Here is a 27,415-nt window from a genome sequence, read left to right as displayed (position 1 = left end):
GTGCTGTTGAAGTGAATTCAAGTCTTCTTATATCTACATTGATCAACATTCTCGGAACGGTGGGTGCATTTGACCTCCAGAAACCTCAAATCAAAGGCTAACGCGCAGGCAAGCCAGCGGTCATTACCAGGATTTGGAAACGGAAACCAATCCAACTGCATGGAACTGAGAGCTCGGGTTGGATATAGGTAGCTTGTAGTAAAACAGTGCTTGCATTTTAACAAAGCACATTCAAGACTATATATGTAAAGTCTTGAAACTGAGTTAAATTTTGCAGGCTTTGAGGAACTTGATTCCGAATATGCTTACATGCGGCGTGGGTATTATTTTTTAATCATTGTCAGCGTAAATATACTAACAGATAACCTCTATTGGCAGCCATGTAAATCGTTATGATAAAATACGAATAAATTATTCATAAATCTTCATGCAAGCCTTTATAAAATGGAATTAGAGAATGGAAGCAATCAAACATTTATTTTCTTGTATGAATTATTTGTCAATCTTAATATGCATGTCGTAAAAAGAGGTGAGATTTGGTGAGGTGCCTATTATCAACAATTTTCTGGTTTCATTTGTCAGCATACTCACCTAACGTAAAATGACGCAAGTCGTAACTGGTGCCAGATCCGGTATCGAAGAGCAGCAACATTTTCTTCAGCGAAAGCATACCCTGCTCGAACAGCGACGCTGCCTCGTTGGAATGGTTGGCTGGTGCCGTCGAGTTCAGATCGTACAAACCCAACAGCGAGTAAATGAACCCGTTCAACACAAAAGACGGTGGTGTCGTTGGATATTCCTCATACCAAGCGTACTTTCCCAGAAAGGTGGCCAACACCCCACCCTGGTAGGATGGTATCCTAAAAAGTTTCAACCCATCCAGCGCAGCCTTTAGATATCGCTTATCACCCTTGGAATGGTGATAGGCCCTAGCCAGTAACGATATTGCGTGTCCCTGGGACATCGCTGAGTACCATCCTCTAGATAGTTCCCCAAAACCCACCCCTAACTTTCGCCGCACCGGGATTGGCCAACCTCCCGTACTCTGATCCTGGTGACGTATCATCCACTCCGCTGCATCGTAAAAATGACTGATATGTTCACTAGTCGACAACGTCAGATTGTCGAAACTACCATTTCCTAGAAATGAAATCTCCACCACTTTCAGCTCGGTCCGACGCATCTTCCTCCGTTTCTCCGTATTTATATACTGCGGGAGACCCTTCTGCAAATCCACAAACAAGTCCCGCGTCAGTCTTTTCCAAGTTGAAGTACTATTCTGCCCAAGCCCGTAATAGATGTTATCGTCCTGCACGCTCATCATCAAATCCGCCAGTATGTAAATCACGTTGTACAACTTTTGGGTCTCCCTATTCTGGAGCGTCACCATAAAGCTCGAATTCGGCCTCAGCATCAGCTCGATACTCAACACCAAATCTAACACGTGATCCATCGGCAACGCTATCGCACTATCAAAGTGCTTTCCTGTGGAAAAATGCACCACCGTCGTGTCCTTATCCTTTACGTAAGACCGACTAAGAGAACTATTCTTTGGAACCCTCCAGTCGGCCATCTCCTTTTCGCCGTCTTCCACCACCTTCCGCCTTGGTTCCGGTTCAGTCAAATTCTTACTGTAATGCGACAGCCCGAACTGCGCGATCTGTGTGGCATAATAATAGCCTTGGCTCTCCCACTGTGTCGAAATCGGAACCCCCTCGATCGCACTGATACACTTCACCCGATCCCGCATTTCCACGTTGTAATTCTCGAAATACATAAAAATCCCCTTGGGATCGTATACGCCTTTCGGATTGTTTACTTTGCCATAGCTGTGCGACCAGTCGAACCGCTTGGCGCCATCCACCGTATTGAGCGAACCGTACACCTCAAAATACTTGCTCAAAAATGAAAACGGCAGATAGATCTCCTCTCCTTCGCGTCGACATCCGATTGTGTACTCCTGATTGATGACACAATCGATTTCCTCCGTCATCTCCAGTTGATTGTCTACTGTAAGTGCATCAGAGGTGAATCAGTTGTAATACCTGAAATTAATCGTGCAATGATGTGCTACATACCACTATCGTATCGGTGGTTCCATTTGGGGACGAGACCGCGGGCAAATGGTAGATCGCTTCCGCAGTTGGTCCACAGTGTGAACGTGATCAGGAATACGGCGAAGCATAGACATATTAGCAAAAACTTCAGGTTGAGGCGCATCATTACAAGAAAGAATCTTGTCTGAAATGGAAGTGGAACGAAAAAATATATTATAACAACATGTTACGTGTACAATTTTACATAGGCTGTAGTAATAAATACTTTTTATTGGGTATTTTTTCAACCTTTGAAAAAAAAATGAGTTTTAAAATTGATTGGTAAAACTGGTTGGTTTCTATGTTTAATTTTTTTCAGGTATCCATTTCAGATCATTCAATATGTACTCATATAAAATAGATAATTTAAGATAATTCATTATTGTATGACAGCTGAAGTAACAACGGAGGTTGTATCTGAGTTTTATAGCGTACTTCAGAGCCTAATCTTAAAAACTCCCATGCAGACTTCCCAGTTCTCACTCCTCTTGTAGAGCTTGTGCCTTGTAGACCCCTATACACTCTAAATAATCATCACGTCATATTCACGTGAAAATTCACGTAACTGATCTATCTTGAACAAACGACGACTGTTACGTGACGTTAGTAATGTTCATCTGAAATTCACGTAACTTTTACCAAAAATCTTGGTGAATATGTTTGTATGTACTCGTAAAAAATTCAAGTGAGATTGTGTTAGTGTGATCGCAGCTTCGGCATTTGCGGAAAACCAGCATCGTAAACAATCTTCACGTCGGGTTTACCTGAAAACGGGTGTGGTTCTCATCCACCATACTTTTCACGTGAGAGTGACTTGAAACTCACGTAAGAATGAATGACACATAACCTAAACATAATTGAGCTTCGCAGAGGTATACCTTTATCTTATAAGTGATATTTCAGGTGCAACTAGGCGTAGATTTTCCAAGCCTGCAGTTTCCTCCTCGGAAAAATAACGAAAGCCGGATGAAATTGATAAGATTCGTAGAAAAGTGATATGGAAGAAGATGAAGCTACATGAACCCTAGAACTGCATTTTTCGGTACCGTTAGTATAAAATATCTATTCCAGATTTCAACTTCCAAGGGTGGACAGCTTTTTGATTGATTGATTGATTTGATTTGAGATTGATTGAGAGATTGATTTAACAGCGGAAATGGCAACAACAAACTAGATAATAATCTGATAAATTTCATTCGACGTCAGTAGCTTTGAATTGTTCTCCAACAGTGTTTTTGTGATGTCTCCGAAGCGCAAGGGCCGAATGTTTATGATAAAACATCATTCTGCATCAAATGCATTTAAACGCATCAAGCGCAGCAACAACGCGCAGAGGTCTCCTATTTACGGACTAACTTATTTTGCATTCATAAGGGAAAAAACAATTTTGCAATATGTTTCAAACCATGCAGTGGTTACCTGATGCCACGTAGCTTTCACTAAAAGTTCACGTAACCAGTACGTAGAAATCACGTCAGGTTCACCTGATCAAACACGTAACTACTTTCAAACTTCACGTCATTCACTGGAAAATCCGGTCAGATTCACCAGATAAATCACGTAACTCAACAAATCTAAATTTTGTTCAGGTTACATGCCATTCAGGTCACTCTTACGTGAGGGGTATGGTGGATGAGAACCACATTTGTTTCCAGGTAAATGTGACGTGAAGATTTTTCAGAGTGTACAATCATGTCACGATCAGTTGAGGTTCTGGAAGTTATTTGTGAGACATCATGAAGAATGAGCTGTCGCATGACATTCATTTATTTAGCTTACTTTTAAACAGAATCAATCAACAAGTTGACGCCACAATCCACAGTTCGAGGTCTCGTCTCTCCATCCTTAAATGCCTCCAACGCTCGCCAGGTTATTCTGCACCTGTTCAGCCCCCCTCGCTCACTGCGCTACACGCCGTCTCCTACATGCCAAATCGGAAGCGAACACCGTCTTTGCAAGGTTTCTTGCATCATGCCCTACCCGTACTGTTTGAGCATAGATTGAGTTGGGTAGCAAATCGTTCCGGGAAGATTCCGGGTATTGGCCTCAACCTTCAGCTGAAGGAACGCCGAAACAGGACCGGTCTTCCTCTTCCTATTGGCATTACATCCCCCACTGGGACATTTCAGCCTCGCAGCTTAGTGTTCATTTTAGCACTTCCACAGTTATTAAGCGCGAGGTTTCTAAGCCGAGTTACCATTTTTACATTCGTATACCATGAGGCTAACAGGATGATACTTTTATGCCCAGGTAAATCGAGACAATTTCCAATCAATCCGAAAAATGCCTAGACCGGCACCGGGAATCGAACCTAGCCACCCTCAGCATGGTCTTCCGCGCGTCTTACCGCTAGGCTAAGTCCATTATAAGTGATACCGCATTTCTGCTATTCATACTTTAGTTCTGCAGTTTTTGTTAGGTATTTCTAACATGTTTAATTTTTTATCTTACGATAAGGAGATCGTTTTGAACTTTTGTTCATATTTATAATTATAATATAACTAACTACTCAAAATTAAATCTAACTATTTAGACTATGTACCTACAGGGGAAAATGATTACAAATCATTGGTAAAAGTTTCTGATGGTTTGCCATTTGGAAACCATTGCTCTTTCTCTGTGTCATATTGCCAAATTGTCTATTCTATTTTGAATTGTGTCGGTAGAGGGAAGTTTACGAAGTTTAGGTTTCAGGCGAGTTTCCGTGAAGATTGCGATGTCGATATGGTTGATTTGTAGAAATTCGAGGGTTTCCAGCTTTTTGGCCGCCAGAGAGCGGGCATTCCAATTAAGGATTTTAGCGGTGAATGTTGGTGCTCATGAACATTTGCATCAATTAATTGGTTATTATTCGGCAACTCGGCCGTACGAAAATATTTTTTTGTTAAATATCTTGGCTGCACAGCACATGTTTCAAAATGGACAAAGTGATATGAGATTTGCGAAAAAGAATCCACGTGTTTTGGAGGGACTCGAACCCTCAACCTCCTATGCTCTAGATAGGCGTGATACCCCTACACAACAAGACCACTTGAAGGTCACGTTTGCGGAAAAGCCAACAGAGCACTAACCTCCATCGCGCTTAGTTTTTTTGCAAATTGAATATCTTTCGGATGCTTGATTTGTCTAATTTTGTCAAACAATCATCATTTGCATCCTCATCTTCTGCATCTCGGCAACGAGCGCAGCGAGGTGAGCAATTGTGCTGGATATGGAGGCCGGAACGACTTCCGGGTTTGGCTGTGAGCCATTAGAGTTTGATGCTGTATGCAAGTGACGCAATCTGTTCTGATGCCAGCTAAAGCCCGGAGGAACTCCACCAGGGGCGGCTGTTGGATGCGAGCGATCACGTTGCCGGTTCGGCTCGCGGGCTGGACGCTGCTGCCACTCAGGGAGAGGCAGGTTTGGAAATCGATCGAGATCAAGAGTTGTTCCTTCTTGCATCCGGATTTTTCGGTACTCCTCACACTTGGGGCATACCATGTCCGTCGACATATGTTTGCCAGCGCAATGAATTATTGGCAGTGGCTGATTTTCTACTCGCCGCTTCCACACCCAGGCGCTATCGTATATGCGCAAATAGCCAGCACGAGTTAACCGCCAGAAATTTGTATGGCGAAAGACATCTAACGCGGGTTTTCTCAAAATTAGGAACTTTTCATGAAAAACTATTTGGTACCGATTATGTAGGAAGGTGTCCGCTGCTACGCCTACCAAATATTTTTCCGATGAAGGTGCTTAATTTTGAGAAATCGAACCTTAGATGCCTTTCGCCATACTGATTTCAGAAAGTTAACTACTAGTGTGCCGCTGTAATTACGCTCAAAGCAGACGATTCATTTGCACACCTCAACTCATAGGCTCCTTCGATTGGGCAGTTTTCTGTCCCGTGCCCCTCGGAGCACCAGTTGCACTTTGGTTTCATGTTGCAGTTGCGGGTACCGTGTCCGCAGTTGAGGCACCACATGACTTGGTCGATCGAGCGGACAGCTTTTAGGGCGCCGAGAGTGACACTGCCCTTGGCAAAATGGACCAGATACAAACAGTCAAACGTGTCGTTTGATTTCGTCTACTGATGAGGAAAGCCGCCAGCGCTTTCAGTTTGTAGTCGTCTCGCAGTTCGTTTACGATGTCATGGGCTTCGTGGCCGTGCGGTTAGCGACGTCAATCGTCTAGACGCATGTGCTGTGGAGTGTGGGTTCGATTCCCGCCCCGGTAAGGAAAAAACTTTTCGTGAAGCGAAAAGCTCTCCACTGGTTCACTGGGTGTTGTGTGAATGTCCTGTCCGTTGTCTCATGCTAGATGTTAAGTGTTCAGTCTGTGCGACCTCTGGTCGAAGACGGTGATTCTGTCTTTCATCCACTTCAATTCCGGTTCCTGCCTTGGTTAGGTACGCCCTCACCTTGTTGAAGTCCTTCTCCGACGCGATTTAACCACCAGGGGCGGAAGCTTCACTTTCGTTGGAAGCGAATTTTCTGGGTGACCATCGCCGCTGATGTTGTTCACTTTCGCGTCAGCCTTGGCTGGGGGGATTTTGTTTTTCGGCGTGGCCGATGTTTGGACCGAAGACTGGTCATCGTCGATGGTGTTGACCCCATAAAGCGGATCGTAGAAGTTGGCCTTGTTTTGTTGGCATTTTGATTTGTCAACAATATTGCTGACTGGGGATGTGACATGCTTCGATTTTTTGAAATAATAATAATGTATAGTGGCACGAAGCTAGATCCGGTCAGAAGATCATAGGGTCCTCGTGTTGCTTCAACAAAGGAAGCAGGCGCTTCTGTAAACACTTCTTGAGGTAGATCTCCCCTTTTACAATCATGGTAGTCACGAACGATCCATGATGAGACAATGAGGCTTCGTTAGCATTTGGGTGTACTGTCCAGTTTCCGGGTCCGTGACTTTCCCACCGTAATCTGCTACTCGTCACGGTTTGGTGCCTTCTGTACTTTTAACGTATGCAGTCCCTCTCAGTCCTTGGCTATCTAAACGGAAGACTTGGACAGGTTCAGTTTTTGGCCACATCCCTGACCGAAGCATTGGTGTTTCGCTCAAACGCTATCACGACACGCCTGGTAGCTGGTAGAACACTCAGACTGTATTTCTCCTTCCGTACGATGCTCGGAGTTTCGTAGTAGCGTTTTATCACACGACTCGCCGTTGACTGTGCGATGCGATGCCGAGTTGTTTTCCGATGTCCCAAATGGAGAGTTGAGGATTGTCCAAGTGCTGGCGCAAAATCAACTCGCGGCGTTGCTTTTCGGACGACGCATTTTTTTTAATTTTCGAAAAACAAGAAGACAGCATGATATGAATAAAATGAACCTAGTAGAATTTTATCAAAAATAGTTTTTAATGGACGAATATCACCTCAGAAAACTCATAAATATTTAGTGACATTATGAAATGAGTTCAAAATAAGCATAAACTATATGTTATACCTTTAGGAGGAATATGGATCTATTATAAAAATTTACAAAAAAAAGTAGTACTGCTATCGGGGGGACAATGGGTCTGGGGGTGAGAATGGGTCATCGCTCTCACCGGCAGCGTGGAGGTCGTATACAAAAATCATTCAAAAAGGTCTCTTATATTTTAGACTTCTTGCCCTCAGATACATTCAATCTTTCCTACAAGCATTCTAAGTACTTGAAACAGTGACCCATTCTCACCCCCATTTGACCCATTGTCACCTCCGACGACGGTATACGTATTCCAAGCGGAAGTTCACGCAATTCTAGAGTGTTCTGTAATATGTTTGCGTAGAAACTATAGACACTCAAATATATGCATAATATCCGACAGCCAAGCAGCTTTGAATGCTCTAAAGTCGGCAACATGCACTTCAAAACAAGTTTGGGAATGCATTCATTCATTTCATTTATTCAGACTAAGGCCGAAGTGGCCTGTGCGGTATATAAGAGTCTTCTCCATTCGGCTTGGTCCATGGCTACACGTCGCCAACCACGCAGTCTACGGAGGGTCCGCAAGTCATCTTCCACCTGATCGATCCACCTTGCCCAGTGCGCACATCGCATTCTTGTGCCCGTCGGATCGTTGTCGAGAACCATTTTCACCGGGTTACTGTCCGACATTCTGGCTACGTGCCCGGCCCACCGCAGTCGTCCGATTTTCGCGGTGTGAACGATGGATGGTTCTTCCAACAGCTGATGCAACTCGTGGTTCATTCTCCTCCTCCACGTACCGTCCGCCATCTGCACCCCACCATAGATGGTACGCAGCACTTTCCTTTCGAAAACTCCAAGTGCGCGTTGGTCCTCCACGAGCATCGTCCAGGTCTCGTGTCCGTAGAGGACTACCGGTCTAATGAGTGTTTTGTAGATTGTCAGTTTGGTACGGCGGCGAACTCTTCTCGATCAGAGCGTCTTGCGGAGTCCAAAGTATGTACGATTTCCAGCCACTATGCGTCTCCGAATTTCTCTGCTGGTATCATTTTCGGCAGTCACCAGTGAGCCCAAGTACACAAATTCTTCTACCACCTCGATTTTGTCACCACCGATGCAAACTCGCGGTGGGTGGCTCACATTTTCTTCTCTTGAACCTCTTCCTATCATGTTCCTCGTCTTCGACGTGTTGATGACTAGTCCGATCCGCTTGGCTTCCCTCTTCAGTCTGATGTAGGCTTCTTCCATCTTCTCAAAGTTACGTTATAATTATCTCTGTCGTCGGGAATGCATTCAATCCCTCCAAAAATTGTCTTGTCACAACCAAGTAAATCTATATTGGGTTCCAGGTTCTCACTGTGGAATAGATGGTAACGAAAAAGCCGATATGCTGGCGAGACTCGGATCATCAAGTCGGTTTACAGGACCGGAGCCATTTTTGCAGCTTTCCAACGCTTTATCACTCCAAATGTTTCCATGACACGCAACATTTTAGAATTATCTAAAACTTCGATTTTTCAGATAACTTTAAAGCAATATGAGTTAGTTATGTTCCACGCGATTGAATGGCTTGATACTTTATATCTACTTGGACAATTAGAAAATGTCTGCGAGTGATTGGATTGAACATCATCATTGTGTACGAGACTTCTGAAGTTATAACCCATCTTTAAAACTAATTTTAGATAAAGACCTACTACATTTAATTTGTAATATTTTTATAACACCTCCCGTTTTCTTTGTATATTTACATCTATTTCCATTGGCTATCAGCAGGATTTTCTCAATTTCTTGATACGTTCAACTCGTTTTCGATTATTTGACACATATAGGACAGTATTCCGTGGATTATTATTATTTATTTCATGTTTTCATTACATTTTTATTCATTTTTATTATATTTCAGTCAATACAAGGCGGATAATAGAGAGGGTAATGACAGAAGAGTCCTTGCAGACCACTTGAACGCCATGGGGTAGGATAAAGATGGGGTAGAGTGAGGTTCGGATTTGGAATCGACTCGACACTAATGCAAAATGTAATTGAATGCAAACTAGTCAATGATCAAAGGCTAAAATGTTAATTTTAAAAATTCTAGTACAACTTTTTTCTAATTTTTAAAAGCAATGTTTAAAATGCAATGTCTTCTTCTTTTGCTTTGGAAGCAGCTGATGGGGTTTGGAAGGTCACTTAGTCATATAATCCAATTATAAGTTATTTATTTGTTAACTTTAAGTGACCACATGGAAAATATAAAAAAATATTGCGTATTAGTGTTCTATTTTATAACTTTTATTTATGCAAAATGAAAATTAATTAACTTTGTTTGTTCTGGGTAGGGTCCAGGGCAGCAGGGACTATGTCCAAGGGCTTGACGATCCCTCCCCAGGCCATCTGCGAGTTGTGGGGCTTGCCTAGGATGTGGTGGGGTTTGACAGTGGGCCCTGCTAAACCTCTATAAAAAGCTGCATGTATCCGCAAGTAGGCCCCACCAAAGCGACCGTGTGCCGCTCAAAGCGCACAAGCCCAAGTCCTGGTGTTAGGTGGGACGCTAAACAGCCCTGACACGACGGCCCTCCGACGAGACAGGAGGTTTGCGCTGGCCCAATAAGCCGCCTAGAAAACCAATCATTACGAACAATATAAGAGATAATGCGACTCGATATAATCGGCAAAGACCTAGGCGACGAATACAGGATCACGATTGGAAGCTTGGAACATGGAATTGCAAGTCGCTAGGTTTCGCAGGTTGCGACAGGATGATCTACGATGAATTACATCCCCGCAACTTCGACGTCGTGGCGCTGCAGGAGATTTGCTGGACAGGACAGAAAGTGTGGAAAAGCGGGCATCGAGCGGCTACCTTCTACCAAAGCTGTGGCACCACCAACGAGCTGGGAACCGGCTTCATAGTGCTGGGTAAGATGCGCCAACGCGTGATTGGGTGGCAGCCAATCAACGCAAGGATGTGCAAGCTGAGGATTAAAGGCCGTTTCTTCAACTATAGCATCATCAACGTGCACTGCCCACACGAAGGGAGACCTGACGACGAGAAAGAAGCGTTCTACGCACAGCTGGAGCAGACATACGATGGATGCCCACTGCGGGACGTTACAATCGTCATCGGTGACATGAACGCACAGGTAGGAAGGAGGAAATGTATAGACCGGTCATCGGACCGGATAGTCTGCACACCGTATCGAATGACAACGGCCAACGATGCATAAACTTCGCAGCCTCCCGCGGAATGGTAGTCCGAAGCACCTTCTTTCCCCGCAAAAATATCCACAAGGCCACATGGAGATCACCTAACCAAGAAACGGAAAACCAAATCGACCACGTTCTAATCGACGGTAAATTCTTCTCCGACATCACGAACGTCCGCACTTACCGCAGTGCGAATATTGAATCCGACCACTACCTCGTTGCAGTATGCCTGCGCTCAAAACTCTCGACGGTGTACAACACGCGTCGAAGTCGGACGCCGCGGCTTAACATTGGGCGGCTACAAGATGGTAGACTAGCCCAAGAATACGCGCAGCAGCTGGAACTGGCACTTCCAACGGAAGAGCAGCTAGGCGCAGCGTCTCTTGAAGATGGCTGGAGAGATATTCGATCCGCCATTGGTAGCACCGCAACCGCTGCACTTGGCACGGTGCCCCCGGATCAGAGAAACGACTGGTATGACGGCGAATGTGAGCAGTTAGTGGAAGAGAAGAATGCAGCATGGGCGAGATTGCTGCAACACCGCACGAGGGCGAACGAGGCACGATATAAACAGGCGCGGAACGGACAAAACTCGATTTTCCGGAGGAAAAAGCGCCAGCAGGAAGATCGAGACCGTGAAGAAACGGAGCAACTGTACCGCGCTAATAACACACGAAAGTTCTATGAGAAGTTAAACCGTTCACGTAAGGGCCACGTGCCACAGCCTGATATGTGTAAGGACATAAACGGGAACCTTCTTACGAACGAGCGTGAGGTGATCCAAAGGTGGCGGAAGCACTACGAAGAACACCTGAATGGCGATGTGGCAGACGAAGATGGCGGTATGGTGATGGACCTGGGAGAACGCGCGCAGGACATAATTCTACCGGCTCCGGATCTCCAGGAAATCCAGGAGGAGATTGGCCGGCTGAAGAACAACAAAGCCCCTGGGGTTGACCAACTACCAGGAGAGCTTTTTAAACACGGTGGTGAGGCACTGGCTAGAGCGCTGCACTGGGTCATTACCAAGATTTGGGAGGAGGAAGTTCTGCCGCAGGAGTGGATGGAAGGTGTCGTGTGTCCCATCTACATTGTAGCAACTACCGCGCAATCACATTGCTGAACGCCGCCTACAAGGTACTCTCCCAAATTTTATGCCGTCGACTAGCACCAACTGCAAGGGAGTTCGTGGGGCAGTACCAGGCGGGTTTTATGGGCGAACGCTCCACCACGGACCAGGTGTTCGCCATTCGCCAAGTACTGCAGAAATGCCGCGAATACAACGTGCCCACACATCATCTATTCATCGACTTCAAAGCCGCATATGATACAATCGATCGGGACCAGCTATGGCAGCTAATGCACGAACACGGTTTTCCGGATAAACTGACACGGTTGATCAAAGCGACGATGGATCGGGTGATGTGCGTAGTTCGAGTTTCAGGGGCATTCTCGAGTCCCTTCGAAACCCGCAGAGGGTTACGGCAAGGTGATGGTCTTTCGTGTTTGCTATTCAACATCGCTTTGGAAGGGGTAATACGAAGAGCAGGGATTAACACGAGTGGTACAATTTTCAACAAGTCCGTCCAGCTATTTGGTTTCGCCGACGACATAGATATTATGGCACGTAACTTTGAGAAGATGGAGGAAGCCTACATCAGACTGAAGAGGGAAGCTAAGCGGATCGGACTAGTCATCAACACGTCGAAGACGAAGTACATGATAGGAAGAGGTTCAAGAGAAGACAATGTGAGCCACCCACCGCGAGTTAGCATCGGTGGTGACGAAATCGAGGTGGTAGAAGAATTTGTGTACTTGGGCTCACTGGTGACTGCCGAAAATGACACCAGCAGAGAAATTCGGAGACGCATAGTGGCTGGAAATCGTACGTACTTTGGACTCCGCAAGACGCTCCGATCGAATAGAGTTCGCCGCCGTACCAAACTGACAATCTACAAAACGCTAATTAGACCGGTAGTCCTCTACGGACACGAGACCTGGACGATGCTCGTGGAGGACCAACGCGCACTTGGAGTTTTCGAAAGGAAAGTGCTGCGTACCATCTATGGTGGGGTGCAGATGGCGGACGGTACGTGGAGGAGGCGAATGAACCACGAATTGCATCAGCTGTTGGGAGAACCATCCATCGTTCACACCGCGAAAATCGGACGACTGCGATGGGCCGGGCACGTAGCCAGAATGTCGGACAGTAACCCGGTGAAAATGGTTCTCGACAACGATCCGACGGGCACAAGAAGGCGAGGTGCGCAGCGGGCAAGGTGGATCGATCAGGTGGAAGATGACTTGCGGACCCTCCGTAGACTGCGTGGTTGGCGACGTGTAGCCATGGACCGAGCCGAATGGAGAAGACTCTTATATACCGCACAGGCCACTTCGGCCTTAGTCTGATTAAATAAATAATAATTGTTCTGGGTGTAGGGTATGCGTCCGTCAAATCACTTTGTTTACCTAAGTGATTGTTTCGTCAATGTTCTTAAGCCGTGTCGACACTACAAACTCAATATATCATGTAAAAGTGGAAACTGTTAAAGAATTTAGTTTGCTCTATTATATTTTTTTGTCAAGGTTGCCTATCACTTTAAACTGTTCAAACAAGTAGCTTTATCGTTGATGAATTACGGTGATTATCTATTAAGTTCTAATCAAGGTCAGCTATAGGATTTACTTTTCGGTGGGAAACTAAAGCTTCATCACGCCTATTGTCTATCTATTTGTAAAAAATATCGAAAATGAAGTCGTTATAAGATTGTTCATATACCATCATTATAATGTGTGGTATTTTTTATTAATGCTTTTCGAAATGAGGCATTACAAAATAAAACCACGTTCCTAGTTTTGAAAAAACTTCTACTCAGTGAATCCAGCAGTCGATTCCCTACGAATGTCTGAAATACTTTGTTTTTCAATAAATGCCTAGCTAGCTAAATATAAGCGTGGCTACGACTCAGCGTCACAGGGAACGCACCAGAAAAGTATTGCCGAAAAGAAGAGAACTCACATCATTATAACTGATGAAAAAGACATCTGCCTGACTTCACTACCATTCAAGGCTCCAAGACACGATGTCCGTTGGATCACATGCATATGCGTTAAATAGTAATAATAGCGCCAATGTCAGATATGTGACGCGCTACCGTACAAAAATAGTCAACATGTGATGCCACCACGACAGGATATGTCTTTGGTTGCCATATCAGTGCTAATGGCGTAAGCCCACCCATCGCGGCAAGATCACATGTCCGAGGGGAGAGCAGTATTCCGAGGATTCCGATTATTCGATGTAATGGATTATTATTGTTTTAAGCCTTGCCTTAAAAGAACATTAAATTACATGTTTATTAGGTAATGACTGTAAATGACTGGGGGGACGCGTCTTCTCCTATGTTATTCACGATCTTTTTCTGACATTAATAACATCCATAAACACAGCTACATAGTCTTAAAAGCTTCTCAAAACCTAACGCAAAAAGCCCACATTTCACAACTCGCTTGATTCATTCGATATTAAGCACTACGTTATCATAACGTGTCGTGAATATATGGCAGCAAATTGCCTGAATGATGGGCTCATTAATCATCCAAAAATGCTTCTTAGCACAGATGAATTCGGTTTCACTGGATTGTTTCCTTAGGGTAGGTTATCATACAGTTTTACCGTTAAAAGAGAGATTAAGAGGAGAAGCATTTAATCCCAGCACAGCGAAGAACATCCGAACAAAGGCAATCATCCGTGATGCCGTCTAATTCTTTGCGGTGCGAATTAATCAAAAATATATAACTAATTCGGCCAAGCAGGTTCAAAGTTGACACGAATCAGAACAATTTCATTCATAATTTATGTAATAAACTCGAACCGGCTTCACCGACCCGATCATAAAATCGTCCCGCAAAACCGGCTCATAAATCACCATCAACAACCAACCAACAGCGCGCAGAGCCCATATATCAAAACAACGTTTTTCATTTGTCTCTTCCATCATCGCCCCTCCGCGCACACACCACCGGCGTAATTTTCCACCATCAGTTTTCCATCACTGAATGATGGTGGTATCGGATTTTCTTAGCATCTGATAAGGGAATGCGTCATCTTGAATAGAGTTGATTTTCGATACGAAAAACACCTAGGGTATCTGTTCCTACATCAATAACAATAAGGCAATGCGCATATGACATGCATTGATTTCTCACCCAATAATCAAGAAACATGAGAATAATTATGCCCGGCTCACATAATTTTTAATTGAAAATAATTTGGTAACTTCAATTCTCAATAAAAATAGAAATTGCATAATAAAAACCAAATAAATAAAAATAAATAAAAAAATTAAAAAAATAATAATGATACGTTGTACGTTACCTAGTATAAGAGATTAATGCACGTTTTAGATGAATACCAAAAAAAATAATAGGAGAGAACGGTCCAAAATGCACCCCTGGGGCAAAATGGCCTCACTCATATAATCTGTTGTAGTACAATTATGAACGAATATTACCATTACAATTCATAATTAGTTGTCCATCATTGAGCTCCATCGGAAAATTACTCAAAAAATATTCAAATATTCACTCAAATTTAACGATTTGCTATTCTTAAACCACTTCCATAAGATTGTGGTTTAATCCATTAAGAAAAAACAAACAACCATGCGTTCACCATCATTTTATATGCAATTGAGTCATTTTAGACCACCATTCGGGCGTTTTGCCCCAGGCCTATTTTTAAAACATTTTTGAAATGCGTTAGAAAGTCATGAAAACTTTATTGTTTTGAATAGGGGATCATTGTGAAATGTAGCTGGGTTTGTAAATTTTGCACCTATACGTTGAAAATGTTGGGTATTTTTGTTTATATGGGCGAAAACATCGTCTCCACGCACTGTCCATACCAAAATGCTGATTCACCGACGCGTGGTATGCGTTGTTGCGTTGTTGAGCTGCCAACTAAATGGCGTTTTGCCACATGAGTTTTCCGGCAACGAAATATTACCATTTTTTGAAATGTGAATATTATTAATATGGTTGCGATTTTCTACTATTTTAAGATGGCATTGGCTAGCTATATTGTTTAACTGTTGCATGACGTAAAATACCCATAAAAATTGTTAATGCTATAGCTTTGAACCAGTCTTTGCTTAGCTATAGGGTATTAATGACCGGAATAATATTTGTCAAATCTGAAAAATTACTTCAAAGCAGAACCTATCCCGAGTAGACGAAAATAGCTCAATAATATCAAATGTTAATTAGATAGCAAAATGAAATATAGACATGGTTGATATACGAAATAAAGGATCAGACGACAAATCAATATTTTGCACTAAAATATCATGAGATCAAGTTATGCTGAAGAAGTGATCAATATCATGTGCCATTTGTTCCTGTTTTTCTGTTCATGGTTTCTGTCCGGGATGGTAGCCTACACGCCATACTTATCGATTCCAGGATACCAAAACACATCTGGTAAGAAGCGACATTAGTTCTACGTCAGCCTTGCATGGTGGTGCTTCTCCAGCAGAAGTATGGTTCCACTCTAAACCGAACTTGGACAAAATTGCGTACCTGGGGTGCATTATTAAATGATACCGGCCAGGGACAGAAAAAGTCACTTCAACTACACTCAAACAGCTGACGCCCAACACACAATCAAATCGCCAGTCCTTTACAAATTTAAATGTGCGAATGAATAGTACTTGTGACACATATATGATACCAATATCACTGTACAGCATAAAATCATATGTCTGTGTGTGTGCATCTTCAATCTAACCCCCACTGCACAATGGTTCGAGGGCAGCCAAAACCTCAAAAATCGAAACTCGTATTTCGGTCAGAATTATATTTTTCTCATTTTATAGAATACTTATGTGATTCAAATTCAAAATTTGAAGAAGTTCTGTTGAGTTTTGACTTTGTTACATCATTTTTAATTGACCATAATTGTTGATTTCCAATTAAAAACGCTGGTTGTCAAAGCGTTTAGATCAGCATCATATGGCTTCAATTACATCGCTATCTCCAATATTATTTCAAGACTGCATTATCAGGGTCTTAAATAGTATGCCTATGTCAAATATAGGTGACAGAACTCAACTTAAGTTAACTTTATATACAAATTTAATTAAAATACTCAATTTTTTTTTGATTGGAGGGCTTCAAAAGTATAGGCGCCGATGAGTGCCCGCAATGATTCTATGCTCATTACAAAGCTAAAAGCAATAGCTTTCTATTATTCACTATTTTGTTTTGCGAATTGTGATAATCTGTTTTTTAACGTTTTAGTTTGAAATGTGCATAGTATTTTTTGGTCTGTTTCTAACTGAAGCCTTACAAATGCGTATTTTTTGTTCACAAAACTATAAAAATGCCTTTTTCTAATTATTAGATTGAAGTGTCTTACTTCCAAAATCTTCTCCTGGCATCCGAGAATATGTCAATTTTAGTTTTTTCACGTGAATTTTATTGTTGGGATTTTGTTTATGTCTATTAATCCGAAATACGTAATCATGCTGAAAACTTTTCTAGAGCATATGAAAACTCTCAGTATTGGATATTAGCATGGTTCATCACTTTGCAATCAAAATGATTTTACCTATAAAGAGTTTCAAGTTTGAATGTTTGAGCTCGAGTTAAACTGTAACACATTATTCGTGCCAGCAATAGACAATATTGGTACTGATATTTGAACTGAAAAGCAGAACCAAAACAACTATTTGAACAAGCATAACAGATGAAAAAACTACCGAGGTTCCATAAATCAAATCACACACTAAGCTAATTTTATTGTAATTGATCAGAGCACAAGCCGTTTGAAGTTTGTATGGAATTTACTACGACAACACTAAGTTTAGTCAAGAAACAGCGTTTCGCAGCACTGTCCACTGACCTTTTTTAATATATTATTACGTTGTTAACAAAAGAAATTTAGCAAGCAACTAAATCGTCTTTGGCCTTGTCTTGTCTTAAACACTGAAGGCGGCGAAACACTGAAGACTGTTGAAGTCGAAATACGTCAAATAACAATCAAATGGTGGAATTAAATGAAATAGCGCTCTAGTTTTATGGCATGTGAGACCGTCTTTGTTGCGAAACAAAATGTTTTCAAAATCCGAATTTAGCAGTAAAATGAAAGTATTGACTATTCACAGAGAAGCCTAAAACGACTGTATATTGCCAAAGTAGTACTTCCAACACTCACGTTCAAGTCTGTATGTGACAAAAACCATCAAAATATCATAATACAAACATAAGGGATATTTTTAGGGACATTTTGAGGTTTTGGCCAACCTTTGTTCTGGAGCGAACCACTGTGCACTGTCCGGCAGTGGTATTATGGAAGAAAGCTGTCTTTAATAAAGTCAGTTTTAGCCCGGGAGTTAGAAGGTGTTAGCTCTACTGCAGCTCCAGTGACCCATTTCAGACTTTCACTTTCACTTGCAATAAGCCCCGCCTGTTTATGCTACCATTATTAATTGGATAATGGATCCATAAACAAACTTCCGGATTTTTAAATCCAGCGCGTATTTAGTTTTTGAATCATATTAAAACATATTGAAACAATCTCACCAAATTGATCCAATTCCGTATAAATGAACTGAGGAAGAGCAGATTACAACTAGTGTCCACGAACAAACCACTACTCTTCCAGCGCTATTCCGAGCAATTCTTTATTGATCCATATTTTCTTGGTATTTTCACAAATTCAAACTACACAAACGATTTCGCGCACTCAAATAAGAATACACTAGAGAAAAAGTCACCAAACTCGTAAATCTCAAACTTCAGATAACTTAAACTTTTTTCTTCTAGTTCATATGCAAAAAATACACATCAGCCGAATCTATTTCTTGCGGAAGCGAACAAAAACCGTGACCGCAAATTTAAAAGCAACCGTCCGTACGCATGGCTTGCTGCGATCCTAAAGCATAAAATCATATGTCTGTCACCCAAAATCACGATAGCACAATAATTTCCGTACCCTGCTCTTCGACCGTTGTATTGTACGAAACAAAACATAATTTGTTGTTTGAAAATTCCGGATGATATTTTTCACAACATTGGCAAAATAAATATTCGTAAGCCCATTATTTGCTACAATTACGCTCTGAAGATGTCTTCCTATTGATTTTGCCAGTTCTAGGGTTGTTTCCGAGAAGATCTACTTTTGCATGATATTCAATGGTTTGAGTTCTGTATCGTGTGATTTCAAACATTTTGTGCAAGGATTCCATGGGTTTTAATTGGAATGAGGTCTAGGGATTGGAAAGGATGCGAGATCTTTAATTTGCCATTAGCTACTTTTTTAGATGGGAAGAATGTTTTGTACCGTTGTTTTTAACAAATTCAAAATGAATTATTGGCAGTGGCTGATTTTCTACTCGCCACTGTCACATCCAGGCGCTATAGTATATGCGCAAAACTTGGCGCAAAACAGCCAGCAAGAGGGTTTTCTAAAAAAAATAAACTTTTCATGAAAAACTATTTGGTACCGATTATGTTGGAAGGTGTCCGCTACCATGCCTACCAAATATTTTTTTGATGAAACTGCTTAATTTTGAGAAATCGAACATTAGATGCCTTTCGCCATACTGATTTCAGAAAGTTAACTCCAAGTGTGCCGCTGTAAGCACGCTCAAAGCAGGCGATTCATTGTATCTAGGACCCAATTGGACGGCGCTGGCTTTAGCCTTCAAAATGTCCAAATTAAATTAACGATCAGTGCCGTTTGCACTGAAATTACCCCAAAAATAATCGTCCTGCGGAATATTTGCAAGAACTTGCATATTTCTGCTAAAATACCTACACGAAGAATGAATTATTGGCAGTAGCTGATTTTCTACTCGCCGCAGCCACATCCAGGCGCTATAGTATATGCACAAAATAGCCAGCAAGAGTTAACCGCCAGAAATTTGTATGGCGAAAGACATCTAACGCTGGTTTTCTTAAAATTGGGAACTTTTCATGAAAAACTATTTGGTACCGGTTATGAGGGATGGTGGGGCGTGGGGGTTTGTGCAACTTCACTACAAATGCTCAAACATGTTCGGCGAACCTTGACTACACCCCCGACAACTCAAACCAAAATCAAACCGTTTTATTTTTTCCAACCAAGCCGCCAACTGTCAAATGGTTGTTCGAACAACTTCATACACGTTCAAACAAAGCAGCAACCGAAGTGTTTTCTTGGGGGCGGAGTCAATGTTCGTCAAACTGCTTGACTGGTGTGTACGTTGCATTATGTGCGGTGTCACAAATTTGGTATGAAAGTTTGACAGCATGCTGTGAGATATTCGTGCATGCAATGGCGAATGTGTGATCAAAACAAACACGAGTCAGTGACGAAGCTGCCTACCGAGTGTAGATGCAAGTGATAGTAAAACGAAGATTTCCGTCCTTGATACCGGCACAGCATCTGTACAAAATAAAGGTTCCCCCAAACACACGCGACGCGATTCTATCGCTTAGAGACAGCGATTCTGTCGCCGTTGGTATGGAAGCGTAAATCAAACATTGCCTGCAGCGACCCAACGATAGAATCGCGGCGACTAGTAACTGTTGTCGCCGTCACGGCGATGAAATCGCTTGGTCTGAGGGAGCCTTAAAATGGTCCCCAACGCAAAATGAGCGAGAACGAAGTGTTTTATCATGACCTTTCGATAAAAGCTGTCTATCCGATTCTGTTTTTTTTTGCACTTCACCTATACAATTTTGATAAACTTGTTTTCATGGCTTGTTATGATAGGTTTTGCCTCTCTTTTATTTTGTTAGGTCACGCAGAAGCCATGCACAAGTATTCATCAACCAATGTCTACGCTCTTTAAAATGAATCAGATACAATGGTTGGTTTCCTACTCGCCGCTGCCGTACCCAGGCGCTAACGTATATGTAAAAATAGCCGGCAAGAGTTAACCACCTGAAGTTTGTATGGCGAAAGACATCTAACGCGGGTTTTCTCAACAGTAGGAACTTTTTACGAAAAACTATTTGGTACCAGTTATGTAGGAAGGTGTTGGCTACTACGCCTATCAAATATTTTTTCGATTAAGGTGCTTATTTTCGATATATTAAACATTAGATGCCTTTCACCATACTGATTTTCAAAAGTTAACTCCTAGTGTGCCGCTGTAAGCACACTCAAAGCAGGTGATTCATTGGTGCTGATCGGTGACATCAGAACTGAATCTGGAATGCTGAGCTCTTTCGACGATGCCAACAAAAATGATATCAAAAGAAATTCGAGAGAGCGTAAATGGAGGTGCGTTGGCCACACATTACGAAATAATGGGGACGAAATCTACAAGCAGAATCTGATCTGGGACCCAGGATGAAGATTGTTCACGTTGGATACATGAGTGAGTGAGTTTGAAGTGATTGAGGCCTCTTAGTATCACTATTAACAAAAATTATATGAAATTAGTTCAGGATTCCAAACATAGTTAGGGAAAAGGGTGATATTCTTAAAACCATATTTGAAGTCTTTCATCTGAATTATGCTTTACTTTAGGGCTACTACTTAGCTATATAACGAGACCAGAGGGGATCGTAACTGTTATTTCATTAATAAGTGACAAGTGGTCAATCTGAAAATTGGCCCGTGGCTAGAAAAGGTTGGACAGGCCTGATATAGATCTTAAAACACTTAACACTTAACACTTAATTATGACATTTTACTAATATTGCCACAATTTGTTACTCGAGGGCTCAACAGAAAATGTAAATATTCTTAAGAAAACTGCCGATGAGAATGGCTAAATAAACTTTTATTTTTGCATAAAGCTTACCATCACGAAATTCGTGGTTTGCTATAGAGATTTGGAAATTTCCTCGCTATCCACAGAAAAATCTATAAGATGTTGTGTGAATATCACAATGAAGACGAAATCGATACGTCCGGGTCAAAAACCAAGGTTTGTAACCGATCAGATTCTTTCGATGGACTGTGACCAGTATGATCTGGCGGAGCATATTTCTTGCGTCGGCGGAGACGATTCGATTAAAGATCGTAAGTACGTAAAGGATTGTGTCGCAAAATCGACTGCGAGTAAGCCAAAAAGAAAAGCTGATAAAGAAGAAATACAGCTCCGTCAACGAAAGCTGGAGGAACAACGTACGTTGCTTGCGAAACAGTAGCTGATTTGAAGAGAAATTATCGATTCGAAAGAGAAGGTGGAGATTTGGTTAGAGAAACAGGATGTAGATGGAAGATCCGCTGGCATAACAAAGAAGGAACTACTAACAGGCGCCGGCTTTCAACACATGGTTCCCCAGGACCCATCGCAGATACATCAAGTGTCCAGTCTGTTATTGAATTCGTCTTATGGAACGTCAGTTCTTTTTTTTTTTTTCAAGATTTAATACCATACATCCTGTGGTATTAATATCTCAGTAAATCGTATGCAGCAACAGAACCTGAGCCAATCCTTTTCTCCTCGAGAGCGGTGTCAATCCATAGCCCCTCCACAACCGCCTCCACTATCTTCCATGCAGAGCCAGTATCAGACGTTACGCCAACATTTCCGCTCACTTGAAAGTTCAGGCAGCAAACTACCTATTCTATCAACCAAAGCTCAAAAAACAGCTAAAATCCTGTAGTATTTGTTCACGCGAGGGACATGGAGTTATAGATTACTCTCAATTCAAGGGGTTGAACAGAGATGAACGGTGAAATATTGCCCAGAAGAAAGGTCTTTGCAGGACATGTCTGAACTGCCATGGAAAGTGCCCCTGTGTGGCAAGCTGTGGAGTGGATGGTTGTCGTCAAAAACACAACACCCTCCGCCTTTCCACTACAGTGTCCCATTCCGTAAACAACTCTTCAAGAGCTACTAATAAAGCACTACATCACTATTGCGGAGCAGTAGCGTCTCCATTTTCGTCTTTATCGACGAAGGTTGTGAGATCACTTTACTTGAAGATAATGTGGCAAAACAACTTGGAGTTGAAGGCCCCGTCAAACCGTTAACCCTACAGTGGACAGGCAATGTCAAACGGAATGAATCCAAGTCCAAGGAAATAGGGGGAAAGACGGCTTTGGCAGGTTTTGTTCTATTATTGTCAGGGGGGTTTTTGTCGACCAAATTTTAATTAAATATGGCCACAAGAATGTTTAGGCCAAATTTGAGCATAATCAGTCATAAAAAAAACCCTGACAATAATAGAAAAAAAAAACCTGCCAAAGCCGTCATTTCCCCTATCAGGGAAAAACAGCGCCCTCCGCCCTACAAAGCAACACTATGCTGAGGGTGGCTGGGTTTGATTCCCGATGCCGGTCTAGACAGTTTTCGGATTGGAAATTGTCTCGACTTCCCTGGGCATAAAAGTATCATCGTGTTAGCCTCATGATCTTCTTTTTCTTCTTCTTATTGGCATTACATCCCCACACTGGAACAGAGCCGCCTCGCAGCTTAGTGTTCATGCACTTCCACAGTTATTAACTGCGAGGCTTCTAAGTCAGGTTACCATTTTTGCATTCGTATATCATGAGACACTAAGCTACGATGCGGCTCTGTCCCAGTGTGGGAATGTAATACCAATAAGAAGAAGAAGATCAGGGAAAAACAACTTACCGCGATACAATATCCGTAATGCAAGGGCAGTGTGCAGTTTGGGTCTACCTAGTCAATAACTGAATTATAACGATAAAGAGCAACGATACTATTCAGCCCAAGCTCCTAATAGATTTTGTGGTGCCCTAAATGGCCGGAACGAAGTTATGACAACGACTCTCCGTGGATGCGTGTGCACGCCGCGGAGGTCTGACTAGAAGAGGCCAAAAGTCATGGCTTGCTGCTCGCCGATTGACACGCTGAAGGCATTTTACCCAAACCCCACATTTCCCTTCTTCTCTCATTAGAAACGCAAAAAAAAATCTTCTAGCATATGAAATGCTTGTTTTTCTCATGGGCTATTAATCTATATATTAATTAATCTATCTTCTTCTATATACATAAAAATGAATTTCTGTCTGTCTGTGCCTTATAGACTCGGAAACTACTGAACCGATCGACGTGAAAATTTGTATGTAGAGGTTTTTGGGGCCGGGGAAGGTTCTTAAGATGGTTCGAGACCCCTCCCCGCTTTGGAAAGGGGGGCTCCCATACAAATGAAACACCAATTTCTTCATAACTCGCGATCTAATCAGAAAATAAATCAATTTTAGGCGAAACGAAGTTCGTCGGGTCTGCTAGTCAAAAATAAATGCTCACAGGACTTTGAAATTTTCTTGATCATAAACCATTTTCCGTGTGGCCCTAAATGACCGGAACGAAGTTATGACGCGACTCTCCGTGGATGCGTGTGCACTAGAATAGGCCAAGTCATGGCTTGCTACTCGCCGATTGACACGCTGATGTGTGAATCTATTAACACACGCTGAAGCAGGGTTTGAATCCAAAGGAGAATGAGAAAATCTCTCACTCGTCATGTCCGTATACACTCGCGATAGGTAGAGAAAGACGTGAGAGACGTTTTTCGGTAGCTGTTACGATAATGAACTAATTCGGAGGCTACAACCCATGATAAATTTCTTTTAATAAGCCCCAATTGCGGGGGGCACCGGTTCTGATGATGCAATTCGACTTGTTTTACACAGCTGTACAAAAAAATGGTCCCCAACATGAAATGAGCAAGAACAAAGCTCGGTGGGGGCCGCCTATCCGAATCAGTTTTTTTTTTTCAACTTGTCAAGTGCGATAGTTTTGTTTTCATGGCTTGTTATGATCTGAAGCGGTTTTTGCCTCTCTTTTATAGTTGTTCGTTATCTATTGAGAGCGATTTCTGCAATCCCTGACAGATTTGGATAACCTTCGGCTCGGTGTGCCGCTGAAACTTAGCGAAGAAAATCAGGACGACCCCATAGCAGTTAAATGCCGTCTAGAGTGGTATATGGTAGCGGTATCAGCGATAGCTCTTTGGGCCCTTCTTGGCCGTGCGGTAAGACGCGCGGCTACAAAGCAAGGCCATGCTGAGGGTGGCTGGGTTCGATTCCCGATGCCGGTCTATACAATTTTCGGATTGGAAATTATCTCGACTTCCCTGGGCATAAAAGTATCATCGTGTTAGCCTCATGATATACAAATGCAGAAATGGTAACTTGGCTTAGAAACCTTGCAGTTAATAACTGTGGAAGTGCTTAATGAACACTAAGCTGCGAGGCGGCAATGTCCCAGTGGGGGATGTAATGCCAATGAAGAAGAAGAAGAATCAGCGATAGCTACTGCAAGTCGGTTGTACACTTCCATGCTGCAGCTTCTTCAGACCCGGACCGTGAAATGAACGAACAATTGCGTGATTTCTGCACTATGGAGAATATCCGAAGAAAATAAGAGAGCAAGAACTATTCTTGAAAGTACGACGCTACGAATAGATGATAGGTTCGAAACAGGACTTCTGGGGCGCAAGGATGACCCCGAGTTTCCAGATAGTTATCGGATGTCCGTGCGACGTTTTGTAAACCTGGAGCGCAAGTTTGCAAATGAGTTAGACTAATTTGACCGTAGTCGAATGTAGTTCTTGCCCTTAGGGGTGGTTCAACACCCGAGGAAGCAGAAAGTTCGTCTTATCTGGGACGCCAAGTCTACCCTCGAAGGGGTGTCGTTTAGCTCCAGATTGCTAAAAGGACCCGATCTGCTAGTTCCTTTGCCAACAGTCCTCCGTTCATTCCGTCAATTTCCAGTGGCCGTGTGTGGCGACATAAAAGAGATGTTCCACTCCACCAGGTATCAGGGAACAGGATCGTTTTTCTCATTATTTCCTGTGGCGGGACCGTCTGGATGACGATCGAAGCGATCGATGTCGGTAAACAAGCCAACAAGTCAGATTCATTGATTCTAGAGGTAGGTTCGACATACGAAACTTTCTCTCCAACTCTGTTCAAGTGTTCCAACTTGCAAGTGTTTGGTGTCACATCGAAAGACAACACAAAGGAATTGACTTTAGATAGAGGTGAAAATATGGAGTCAATACTGGGGATGATGTGGTTGCCGAATGGGGATTGTTTTACGTACACGGTGACCCTCCTAGACGATTTGGGTTCGGTTTTCAAAGAAAACTTATCTCTCATCGCATTATTTCTCATTTTTCCATGAATCATCATCCAAGGAACTTTTTCATCATTCAGGACTTATGAGCTGTCATACATTCATCGAAACCCTTCTCTATCCAGATCGACGATATAAGCTTTAAGACTATCAGGGCTAACCTCATGGATACACAAATATAAAAATGGAGGCTTGGCTGTGAAGCCTATCTGTTAATAGCTGTGGAAGTGCTTAATAAACAACAAACTGCAAGGCTACAATGTCCCAGAAGAAGAAGACGATTAGTGCTAGGGTTGTTTTGTACTCCTTCTAAGTTTTTTGTTAAGCTAGTACTTTGCAAATCCACAAATCACGAGTACAAAAATTTTAATTATGCATCTGAAAGGATATTCAAATATTTAAAAATCAAACAAATAATACAAATAACAAAAAATAGAATAAATTCACTTTGAACCTATTTTTATGGTAAGGACGTATCATTTCGATAATTCAAAAACCCACATTACGTACCCTTATTCTTAAATCTAGCAAGGTAAGGCAGCTAAGAAGTTTCAGATTCTGGGAGGCAGACGAAAGGAAACGAACATGAATAAATCAATGAAACGATGGAACGAACATCACAGGCAACACCACAGTAAATTGTCTTGAAGGGGAACGGGGATCAAATTTTTCGCAAAATGCGGTTATTCTTGGATTACGACCGTAAAACTTTTCATCAACGAAAGTCAAATATCGAGTCACGTCCTAAGTTTAGTTACTCTATTAATAGAGAGTTCATACGAAGAGCATTAAATATTGATTGTATCATTCTTCCGCACACATTTTCTTTTAATTGATATGCACGGCACGTTTTTATGGGGGCAATATAAACGAAGCATTAGCATTCCCAAGACCGGAAGAAAAACCATTACTTACTTTGTGATGATGAGCTGGAGCGCTAAAACCGTTCCTCAGCGTGTTGGTTGTCATCGAGAATCGAAAACTTCTAGCCCAACCCACTTCCGTTATCAAAAATCACTTCTAGCAAATTCCGATCCGGCGATGGCATTTCTCTGCAGCAGCAGCAGCAGAATCCATTTTCACTCGAAAACAATGTTCTCCGGCTCTCGACACACCAATCGATTGCGGCAGCTTTTCCTTTGCGATTAGCCTCAGCAAAACGACACAACTTGTCCGTCAGTTTTCATCGCCAATAGGTGCCAAAAGGTGCGGTTCAAAATCTTGTAAACAAAATTCGTCCTTGCCCTGCAGCTGCTCGGCTTTCACCCTCCGGTCACATCAAGCTAATCACTTTTATGGCCATCGACAATCTCACCCAGCAATCCGGGAACCACCCTCACACCAGCACTTATCATACACCCGGTTACTGCACCAGCCGGATAAACTTGGACTTTTCCACCCACTTCCGGAAACCTGGCACGAACGTTCCTTCGCTATTGCAGATCGGAACACTTTCTGCAGTAACTTCCTTGTGACGTTTGTTTTGTTTTTTTCGCTGCTGCTGTTGCGATGATGGCGATCGATTTTTCAGCTCATTTCCACTCGCTCTAACTCCACGGGAGCAACAGAGATGCAGATGGCACCGACCGCGACCAAAACAAGGGACTCGTACAAATGAAACGAATATTAATATCGAGAAAAATATCGATCA

The 27,415-nt window shown here is 42.5% G+C and overlaps 1 protein-coding gene across 1 annotated transcript in view; it reads right to left on the bottom strand.

Annotated features, from left to right (window-relative positions):
- LOC134209040 (D-glucuronyl C5-epimerase B) overlaps positions 1 to 27,287 on the bottom strand; it is a 37,411-nt gene extending 10,124 nt beyond the window's left edge. The window contains exons 1-3 of the mRNA XM_062685024.1: positions 26,680 to 27,287; positions 2,079 to 2,241; positions 592 to 2,010 (exon numbers count right to left, since the gene is read on the bottom strand). Coding sequence (XP_062541008.1) covers positions 592 to 2,010; positions 2,079 to 2,241; positions 26,680 to 26,733 — 1,636 coding nt within the window. The 5' untranslated portion in view covers positions 26,734 to 27,287. The remainder of the gene's footprint in view (positions 1 to 591; positions 2,011 to 2,078; positions 2,242 to 26,679) is intronic.
- Positions 27,288 to 27,415: the final 128 nt, after the last annotated feature.

Source organism: Armigeres subalbatus, chromosome 2 (genome assembly GCF_024139115.2).
Source record: "Armigeres subalbatus isolate Guangzhou_Male chromosome 2, GZ_Asu_2, whole genome shotgun sequence".
NCBI classification, from domain to species: domain Eukaryota; kingdom Metazoa; phylum Arthropoda; class Insecta; order Diptera; family Culicidae; genus Armigeres; species Armigeres subalbatus.
This window is presented reverse-complemented; position numbering and strand designations above follow the sequence as displayed.